Below are 11,151 nucleotides of genomic sequence, written 5' to 3' on the forward strand. Positions count from 1 at the left end.
TATGTATGTATGTATGTATGTATGTGTGTGTGTGTGTGCACACGCATTTGAGAATTCAATATTTATGAGATTGTAAGAACTTCTATCTTAGGTTTTGTTTCACATGATTTCTTTACATCTAAATATAACATTTAATGTATTGATTAATATATATTTGATTTATAATACGTTTATTTCATATGTATTCGGTTCATAATATGAAAMTTTTTTACCCGTACCTTTTGTTTCATAAACACGCCAAAAAGTTTCACATTGAGAACCAAATACATGTAAAAAGAAATATATGTTAATCACTATATTAATTCCAACCACAAATGAAAAAAAAAACTCATACGAAATAACACATGATACATCAATTCTCAAAGATCTCACAAATTAAAAAGTTCTCAAAAGAACAGTTCCCCTACACATATACACCTACACCTACACATGCACATGCACATGCACATGCACATGCACATGCACATGCACATATACATACACATACACATATAGGGTTCAAACGAGAACACCTTCATTTTACGAGAACCCTCTAACACCCTTATCATATGTGATAATATGTGTGAAGGGACCCTGTGATGTGCGTACGACGTGTTCTACGACTTAGCCCGCATCAAATGTTGTCTGCGTGTATGATTTAATATCACATGTGATGGTCTTGATGGATTATAGTATCATATCAAGAACACCCTTATCAATGTGATAATACATGTGAGGGGGTTTAGTGGTGTAAGGGCGACTTGTCCCACAACCAAGATAACATCAAAAATTGCCCGCATATTTGATTTAGTATCACATGTGTATCATATGTGATGGAATAATAGTATCACATTTGATTGTCTATAGTAAAAGGATGTTATCGCATTCTCGTAAAATGAATGTGTTCTCGTTTGAACTCTTCCCCTTACACCATTACTTATATACTATTTATCAATGGAAATCATAGAACAAGATAGAAACGTGTTTACAGACAGAATGTAACGTTACAGTACAATTTCATTTACGAGACTTCAAACAACTTATACATCAGTTACCGATAATTGTGCATCTACCTACACGTTTCGATCGGATCCCGACATAAATAAATAAAAAATAATATTTTGAAAATTAAAAAATGTACACCTGGGATGGGATTATAAATTTCAACTATAAGCAGCCCTATTTGATCACGTTGTTATCGATCTCACCTGCTCACACTTTCTTTGAATTTAAATAATACTTCCACCTAAACGTTTGATTTTTCCTACTTGGATTTTTTGTTATTATTTTTTTTTTCCAAATTAATTATTATTTTGACTTTAAATCTTGAATAATTCTTTAAAAAAATATAAAAATCGGTGATTATTATATTTTTTTATGTAACAATTATGCGTAAACTAAATAGAAAATAAAATATTTTGCAAATAAAATGGTAAAAAAAATACGGTAAAATCATCATATACCAGAACTCCTCTCATCCAATGGTATTTCGCCACCTCATTGTCGTCCAGTTTGAAAATGATAAAACTGATTTTGTTTTTTTTTCTTATAAAACAAATTTAACTGGTTACATATAGTTTTTTTCCGATTAAAATAATATAAGTAACCAATTTTTAATTAAAGAGAAATTATTTCAAGACTTAAAGGGTGTTTGGGATTGCTTATAAAAACAACTTATTGACTTATTACGGTGTGACATCGATAATAAACGTTTTTAGTGTTTAAATAAACAACTTATACCGGTAACAAATGTTTTTGTAGAAAAAGCATAAGTTGTTTCAAATAAGCAATTCCAAACACCCCCTTAATTAAACAATTTATTGTTTTATTTCTTATTATTTTTTTCAAAAACTTAATAATTTAGAAAACTCTTTGAGTTTTTTTTAAAGATTTTTCTCTTTAATATATAAATATTTTTAATTAATTGTAAACAAATATTAATTAAATAAAATAATATTCTTGTGAGTCAACGTTTTTCACGTTCCTGTAAGACCACCTTTTCTTTAAACCCCTTTAAAAACCACAAAGATTCTAAAAAGCCCTTAAAAAAACTTCCACCTACCATCTTCATCTTCTTCATCACATCGATTCGACCCGACCCGACCCAACCCAACCCAAGTTACGGGTTTTCTTTAAAACCGTTAAAAGATTCAAACTTTCAGAACGGCATCATCGTCTTCACGTATCACGGTTAGTTTCCCAACCTTTCGGGACGATAGAAAACCAAAAAGAAAGATGAAAATATACCCGAGAACCGGGATATTGATTGGTTTCTTGGCGGTCTTGATGGAATTTTGGGGGAAAGTCGAGGCTACAACGGTAACATGTGAACTTGAATACGGGTTCTTGCCATGCACGACGGGTCTTTGGGGGAGATTGTTCTTGATCGTGGTGTATCAATACTTGATGTCCATAGCTCAAAGTTATATTTCCGAAGGGTCGGATAAATTCTTCGGTCTCGTTGGACCCGGTGTTTTCGGTGCCAGTTTGTTCCATGTTCTTGGAAACTTCCCCACACTTTTCATCATTCTTGGTAAGCTTCATTTCCTCTTTCAATTCCTGCAAAAGTACACAACTTTAGCCACATGGGCTGTTTAGCGTATTGGTTAAGACTCAAGGGGATATAGTGGAAATCTCATCTTATTTGGATAGATTCCAGATGCTATCGGTCCTCTTGTGGTCTTGAAAATTCACCTACGGTTGATGACTTTGGGCCATTCGTGATTATTTGTCGGTGTGTAAAATCGAGGGTTACACGAAGAAATATATATACAAGTTTTATATGTTATTTATATTGTTGGAAAAATTTCAAGATCGATATGAAAAAGTAAAGAAATTTTCAGGAATTTATTCGATAAATTTTATATAGTATTTTCTACTTTTTTTTTTTGTTTCGGTGGGGGGCTGGTGGGTGGATAGCTTATTATAAACCTGCCATGTGATTCATGTAATTATACTAAATTATATATATATATATAGATAGATATATATAGATATATAGATAGGGTTGGGTTCACGTGAGACCAATGATTTTTCGTGAGACCCGTAAGATCAATTTATGTTCATTGATCAAATTTATGAATTAATGATCTAATGGTTGCAAAGTTGCAAGGTGGCAATTTCGTAATTAGTGAGAAGTCTCGTGGCGTTTATAAATGTTCAGATCTGAAGATTATAAATCTAATCCAAATGTTGAGAATTGGTCTTACGGGTCTCACGAAAAACCATTGGTCTCACATGATCCCAAGTCTATATAGATATATATAGATATATAGATATAGATATAGATATAGATATAGACATAGATACAGATATAGATATAGATAGAGTTTGTTTCAAATACAATCTATCGCATTTGTACAACCAATACAACCCAATAAATTGAGATATTTATGAAAATGATGATAGTTTATTTATTATGATTTGAATATTTATAGAAGATGAATATGGTTCATTAATTATGATCAATACTTTATATTATGAAACAATCAAAACTTATATGAAATCACATATTAATCAAATGAAATGGACGGTTGAGATTGGGTTGGATTGGTTGCACAAATGCCAAGGGTTGTATAATAACCAACCTCTCTCTCTCTCTCTCTCTCTCTCTCTCTATATATATATATATATATATATATATTCTTTGGATTACGTGAGATCAGTCTATTTTTGTGAGACTCGTGTGACTATTTTTTTACACTTGAAACTTCATAGAAAGAAGTTGTAAAACTAACCTTTACAGTGTCTTTGCTATGAAGTTTCGGCTTTTTTTACCTTCATAGTGTTTTGCTATAAAGTTTTAAGTATAAATTTTAAAATCGTAATAATAATGTCATTGAAATTTTAAAATCGATATTAAGACATTATTTTTTTCAAACTTTTAAATTTTTTATTTTTTAATGAAAACTTGTGAAAATGTATCAAAAAAGTTGAATAATTTTTATAGTTTGATTATATTTATACTAATTTTAAAAATCAAAATGATTTTGATAATGGTTTTTTAAATAATTGATTATGATATTTCAAAAAATTTATATATAATTGATTATGATGGTTTTAAAATGCAATAAATATGATTTTTGATGTATATTTGTATTTGAAAATTGTTTAAAATCTACATTTTATTATTTTCAAAGTTTTAAAAATTATATAAATTAATCATCGATAGGTTGTTAATTTTCACGATCTTACAATATATTATTTCAAAACCAATTCATACCGAATCATGTGTTTGACAAGTCACTGTGTTTAAGATAGCTTATAAAAACAATTTTTTGATTTATTTCGGTGTAACATCAATATAAACATTTTTGAGTGTTTGGATAAACAACTTATACCGATGCCAAACCAGTAATAAGGAGTTTTTAAAGAAGTTAAAACTCTTCTGACTTGTAACAAGTTACATCTGCTTTTGTAGAAAAGCAGTTGTTTCAAATAAGCAATCCCTAATGTCCCCTAAAATCAAGAAAGATTTTCAATTAATTATGTATATCATATAGACAAATGATTGATTATTTGACAAGTCAAACCGCATACTTACGTGTAAACCTAGATATCTTTTTGAGTGCTTTATAAGTTAACAAGTTGACCCACTTGGTGTAAACTACAAATTTCGTTCATATGGTTTGTCGAAAATAACATATTTTGTCATTACAGTTTTAAAATTACAAGATGGTCATTGTGGTTTGTGAAAGCATTTGGATTTGATCCCTCCCTCTAATGGTTGTTTTAGAGTTTCGTTAAAGGAGAAGCAGTTTCGTCTTTTTGTCAAAAAAAAAATTATCTTTTAACAAATCAAAATAGATCTTATGATTTGATTCATGTGGTTTTTGGTTGGGTAAATAACAAAATATATCTTTCATGTAACGAAATTTTTTAACGGTCGTTAAAGTGAGAGAGACCAAGTCTGGATATTTTGGTAAACCATGATGACCATCTTGTAAGAATGAAAAATGTTAATTTTGACAAACCACAAGGACTAAATTTGTAGTTTACTCTAAATTATATTAAGTAGGGGTCACAGTTTTGAACCCGCCAATATTTATATGTATATATATTTGGGATCATGTGAGACTATATTGTTCTCGCGAGACACGTGAGATTACTTTTTTACACTTGAAATTTTACAGTAAAACACTGTAAAGGTAACTTTCATAGCAAAATACTATGAAGGTAACCTTCATCATAATGTTTTTGCTGTGAAGGTTCAAACTTTTTTTTTTTATCTTTACAATGTTTTGTTGTGAAGTTTGAAGTGTAAAAATGCTGTCTCACGGGTCTTATGAAAATAAGTTGGTCTCAACTCTCACGTGAACTCAACCCCTCTCTCTCTCTCTCTCTCTCTCTCTCTCTATATATATATATATATATATATATATATATATATATATATCAATCTTATCAATTCAATTAGTACCAATTGTAATCGGTTGATAGTATTATATCAAGCTATTTTGTTCGAAAATTTGAATGTTGCAATTTTTTTTTTTTTTGGCAAATTAAAAAGTTTCAAACATCACATGTTTTACTTGAAAACTAGGTATGTCATCCAAAATCTGAATGAAATAACAAATTTTCATATATGTAATTTGAAGTTGGTGTAAAACCAATACCAACATGTATCAACCGAAACTAACATAATATTAATTTGCAGAATCGGGATTATCGAGAGACGAGATGAGTGCATCTACAAGTGCTGCAATGGGAATGAGTATTTTAGCGGGATCGGCAGTCATGAACCTAACGCTCATTTGGCCCTCTGTCATAGTTTTTGGAAGCTATGATCTTGCGGACGATGATGAAGACAACATCGATTTATCACAACTTTTTGGAGAGGAACCATCATTTTTCAAGAAATTAACAGGTAGAATATCTGAAACTCAGTTAGCTTATTTTATTAAAAAAACAGTTTAAAAAAGAGTGGGCCTTCCAACATGTCTAGAAAAAGAAATGGTCCAAATTCACAATAATAAAACCAGGTTTATAAGATACCATGAATGTTTAAGTGTCATAATAGACTGCTTTTATAGGACCAAAGAATCAAACACCGTATCTAAAAGTGTTACAATAAGTTTATATGATGTTTTTGGACGTTTTAACAACTTTTTTAAGAAAATTTCAAAATAAAGTATCGCATTAACTATTTCATTGAATACTTTTAAGATATGTCCTATGAACACGTCTTTTTATTGAACAATTTTTTATAAGACATCTTTTTCAATTAGTATCGTATAAAATAATTAATAGGAACACTTTATTTCAAAAGTGTAAGGGGGTTGTTTGACAATTGATGAATGGTTTGGTGCATAATGATTAAGTGGTCAGAATGATTAAGATGCTCTCATGATATAATGCAAAATGAAACATTAGTGTTTGGTAATTGTGTACGATCAAAATTAGGGCTCTTAATGGTTAAGGGAGACCCATGATACAAAATCATTCAAAGGGTTTTAGAAACATTAAGAGACAGACTTTTTTTTGCCAAACAAGTTTCACGTCTTAACGATTCAGATGTTGCCTCTTAATGAAACTATTAAGAGGTAAACAAACAACCTCTAAATTTTTTGTTAAGACGTCATATAAACTTATTGTAATACTTGTAGACATTACACTTTATGGTTTAGTCTTGTAAAACAGTCTATTACGACACTTAGACGTTTTTAGCCTCCTATAAACTCGATTTTGCTGTACTATATAATGAATGTGGGATTCTAACATAAATATTAGAATATCGTTTTTTAATATTCTTTTTGTTATTCTTTTTGCAGCATACGGTGTTACAACCGATACTGAAACGAGTACCACAGCAAGAATCATGCTCGTATCAATGATCCCGTTTCTCATTCTTATGCTCCCGCAAATCTTCAATTCGGATTCTGTAACCCGAGTGATAGTTTTAATCTCCCTCATCATTGTGTGTTGTTTCTTCATTGCTAACATCGTGTATCAGGTTGGTCTTTTATATGACGTACATGAAATAAGATATTTTTTTACAATATAATTATAAAATTTAATATTTCCGTGATCATAATCGTTTTTTATTTCCTTGTAGATCTTCCAACCGTGGATTCAAAACAGAAAATTCGACTACGTGAGACAAAAATTTGTCAAGAACAAATTACTGAAACTGCTCTCGAGAAATGGAAAGCCAAATGTGAAGCTTATTAAAGAGTTAGTACCTGCCTCAAAACTCTCGTTACAACAAAAATGGGTTTACAGGATGTGTTTAAGCATCCTAATAGCATACTCTATAAGACTTAAAGTAATAGAACTAAATTATAAAGCGTCTTATCTAAAAATGTTACAATAGGTTTATAAGAACCTTTTAGGCGTTTTAACATGTTTTTTGGAAAGTTTTTTTTTTTTTTTTTAAATAAAGTGTTGTATTAGCTATTTTATATGACACTTAAACACAAGTTTCCTATAAAAAGATGGGTTTGTAGGACATGAATTGGGATCACGTGAGACCAACCTGTTTTCTTGAGACCTGTGAAACCATTTTTTTACACTTGAAAACTGGCTGGTCTCACGTGAACCTAACCCTATAGGACATTTCTCAAAAAGTGTCATATAAAATAGCTAATAAGACATTTTATTTTGAAAGCGTCCTAAAAAACTTGTTAAAACGTCCAAAAACGTCTTATAAACCTATTGTAACACTTTCAGATAAGACGCTTTATAATTTAGTTCTACAAACTTAAATACTATAAAGTATGCTATTAGGACGCTTAAGTATCCTATAAAGCTAATTTTGTTCTATGGTTTCCTTTTCTTTTCGTAATTCGAGAAACTCCTTTTGATCGTAATATATATTGATGTGTAGGCTTTACAAGGGACTTGACCAAAATCACGATGGTAAAGTGTCGAGTGCCGAGTTAAAAACTTTACTCTTGGGAATACAAGTGCAAGCAGATGGTGAAGTTAGTGACGGTCTTATAGAAAACACGATGATGCAATTAGACATCTCGGGTGATGATTCTATTCAAGAGGACGAGTTTGTTAGAATTCTAACGAAATGGCTCCAAGAAGCGAGGGCTTCACTTTCTAAGAACGATTATAACCCGCTTAGCTTCTTCATCAAACCGGCTGCGGTAACTTTCTATTTTTGGAAACGTTATAAATTTTTTATCTTGTTATTGGTCACGTAATATGATAAAAAGGGGGAATTCGTTGGGAGCTTAATTAATAGAGTACTTAATAGGTCTTTCTAACAAAGTGCTTAATGAAGCGAGGTTTCAATGCGTTTATACAGAGTACAGATGAAGAACAACAAGAAGCTTTGTTACCTACAAATAGAACCCCTGTTACTCCACGTTCGGTTTGGGATTACGTGGAGGCTTTGGCGTACGTGGTCGTTGGGATTACAATCTCAGCTCTCATTGCACGACCGCTCATAATGAACGTTGCAAACGTTGCTACCGATGCACATGTCCCTTCCTTCTTCATTCCATACTTCGTAATACCGGCTGCCATAAGCATACCACGCCTCTTAAAGACGATCGATTCAGCAAGTCAAAAGACCAAACGAGCTGCATCTTTAACGCTATCTCAGGTATTTGTTTTTATCTATTTTTTTCTCTTTTAAGATTCTCGTCACAACAAAATCAACTTTATATGACGCTAATAATGTCTAATGTTGTGTTCTCTAAATTTTCCTTCATTTTTCTTTCGTTTCTCGCTTAAAAAAGTTTCAAGAGTACGGATTTTTTTTACCGTCCTTCGTAAAAAAAAAGGTTTCAAGAAACACAACGTAAATGTCATAATAGACTGTTTTATAAGGCTTATGTTTATAGGACCAAACAATTGTGCATCATATGTAAAAATGTTATAAAAAGTTGATATGACGCTTTTGTATGTTTTATCAAATTTTTAAGACGTTTTTGAAATAAAGTATTCTATTAATCATTATATGTGACGTTATTTAAAACTAATATCTTATAGAACAGGTATCGTATAAAAAGATATGCTCATATGTCACCTCTCAAAAATGACTTATAAAAAAGACAGTAGGACACTTTATCTGTACAGTGTCTTAAAAAACTTGTTAGGACACTTTTGGTTTATTATAACAGTTTTACACAGGTCTGTTGTAATCCTAGAAAACAGTATATTAGGATACTTAAACAGATATAATATCTTATAAAACGAATTTTATTATGGGTCTTCATGGTGTAATTTTTTTTGGCAGATCTATTCAGGAACGTTCACGAGTAATACGACAAGTTTGTTAACATTTTTACTCATTGTGTACATAAAAGACGTTCCATGGGACGTCTCAGCTGAAATTTTGGTCGTTTTTGTAACTTGTGGAGTAATGGGAGTTTTCACAAGTACAAGGACTGTTTTCCCGCTTTGGACTGGTTATTTTGGTTACCTGATGTTCCCGGCGTCGCTACTCATGTTGTATCTTCTTACTGTCGTTTGGGGTTGGTCATAGGCTAGATCAGTAGCATATCTTGTATTTGAATTTTGATTCTATTTCATTGTTTTTAAGATTTTATCGGAAATCAGTCGTATGTTACGAATTTTATTTTTATATATGTAAGCATATCAAGTTATGAATGTTAACTGTATTGAACTGATTCTACATTCCATTTTATTTTTTATTTTTTATATTAAAAAATCCGAGTCTCAAGGTCATTTAAAATTTTTCATGAGTTTTCGAAACCTGTAGGAGGACAATGAAAGGAATATAACGAAAAACAAGTGATGTATTTCTTTCAAATATCGGAAGAAGACGAAGGGGTTGTTTACCTAAATGCTTACCCGGTAAGTGCTTACCGTTAGAAGCCAACACTATAATTTATTTTTTAGGTAAGATTGTAGTATATCAAAATGGTATCGTATGTAACAATATATTTATTAAGCACTTGCCCGGGTAAGAGTCGTCAGCCTCACTTACCGGGTAAGACTCTCTATCCCTTATCATCGCTCTTACCAGGTAAGATTCTAGGGTCTTGCCATGTGTCCAGTGAGGAAAATTGTCCGCTAAACACCTACCAGGTAAGCGTTTAGTAAACAGCCACGAAGTAAAGAAAAAGACAACCATTTGACAATTTAGTAGAATTACAAAACTATCCTTCAATTTAATTAACACCATCAAAACAAATAATAATGGGTTACATCTGTAAAAATATATTTTTTTCCCAAATTCAGTATAGTGTAAATAACTGTCAGGGACGTCTATTAACATGTTAAATCTTGGTTTTTAAATAGGGTCCACAAATTTTGGGAGCCAATTTAATTTGTCCTTAGGTCCCATATTTATATAGCTCAACTTGTGAAACCTGCCTTAATGAAAACGACGCTTTGAATTCTTCGATCAAAAACAAAAACGACTCTTGGATATTCTTCTCATTGTCGTTTCTAACAGTTTTGTTGTTTTAGTTTGTAAGATTTGTTATATGAACTTTTATATTTATTCTGCTTATTACTCGTTTCAACCGATTTATAGTTTTAGTATAAATGTAACAAGGCCAACAGAAAGATTAGCACAACCCTGATAACTATATACAACTGATATTCAAAACAATTGCATACTTAAAAAAATCATATGACGTTAAGTAAGAAATTTAGTGTATAATCATGTCTTTTTAGATTAAAAAAAATTAAAAATTACAAATCGCACATTATATTATATATAAAAAATCAATATAATTCCAAAAAATGGACGAAAATAAATTAATAATTTGGTAAAAAAACATGATTATTAAAAAATACTAATTTAAATAATTGTTTATTAAATGTCATAACGGGTCCCGTAGCTCAGTTGGTTAGAGCGTTGGTCTTATGAGCCGAAGGTCGCGGGTTCGAGCCCCGCCGGGACCATTTGATTTAATGAACGTATTTTTAATTTTCATAAAGGCCCCTCTTCTTTTGTATTATCAGCATTGTAATCCCCGTGACCTGTATTTAACTATTTTTACAGCAAAGTCCCCCTCAACTTTTCTTTTCTCACCTTTCCAATCCCTTGTTTTTGTATTATTTTCTGTAATGCACCCCATGGTTTACGTTTTTGGTATCCTTACCCCCTTGCAGTTAATAATTTTTTTTTTATTTACATTCGAAAATTTAAAAACAATAAATAATTTATTATTTGATAAAAACGTACAATCAATATTAAAATGTATATTTGTTTGAAATCAATAATTGTTTGTTTTTTTTATAAAA

General features: G+C 31.0%; 1 protein-coding gene and 1 non-coding gene across 2 annotated transcripts; both read left to right on the forward strand.

Annotated features, from left to right (window-relative positions):
* Positions 1 to 1,970: 1,970 nt before the first annotated feature.
* Positions 1,971 to 9,483, forward strand: LOC112526651 (sodium/calcium exchanger NCL2-like). The gene is made up of 7 exons (XM_025137026.1): positions 1,971 to 2,512; positions 5,636 to 5,845; positions 6,750 to 6,931; positions 7,034 to 7,152; positions 7,805 to 8,072; positions 8,234 to 8,533; positions 9,170 to 9,483. The coding sequence occupies exons 1-7, from the start codon at positions 2,215 to 2,217 to the stop codon at positions 9,416 to 9,418; spliced, it is 1,626 nt and encodes a 541-aa protein (XP_024992794.1). The 5' UTR covers positions 1,971 to 2,214; the 3' UTR covers positions 9,419 to 9,483.
* Positions 9,484 to 10,735: 1,252 nt separating this feature from the next.
* Positions 10,736 to 10,809, forward strand: TRNAI-UAU. Its single transcript has one exon. It is a non-coding gene; the product is annotated as a tRNA-Ile (tRNA).
* Positions 10,810 to 11,151: the final 342 nt, after the last annotated feature.

Source organism: Cynara cardunculus (genome assembly GCF_001531365.2).
Source record: "Cynara cardunculus var. scolymus isolate 2C chromosome LG 14, CcrdV1, whole genome shotgun sequence".
NCBI lineage: Eukaryota > Viridiplantae > Streptophyta > Magnoliopsida > Asterales > Asteraceae > Cynara > Cynara cardunculus.

Excerpts from the sequence above, each read along its gene's own strand:
- LOC112526651 (XM_025137026.1), top strand. The coding sequence starts at position 2,215 with ATGAAAATATACCCGAGAACCGGGATATTGATTGGTTTCTTGGCGGTC. Across the intron at positions 2,513-5,635 it reads CACACTTTTCATCATTCTTG|AATCGGGATTATCGAGAGAC; the intron begins GTAAGCTTCATT and ends ATTAATTTGCAG. Across the intron at positions 8,534-9,169 it reads CATCTTTAACGCTATCTCAG|ATCTATTCAGGAACGTTCAC; the intron begins GTATTTGTTTTT and ends TTTTTTTGGCAG.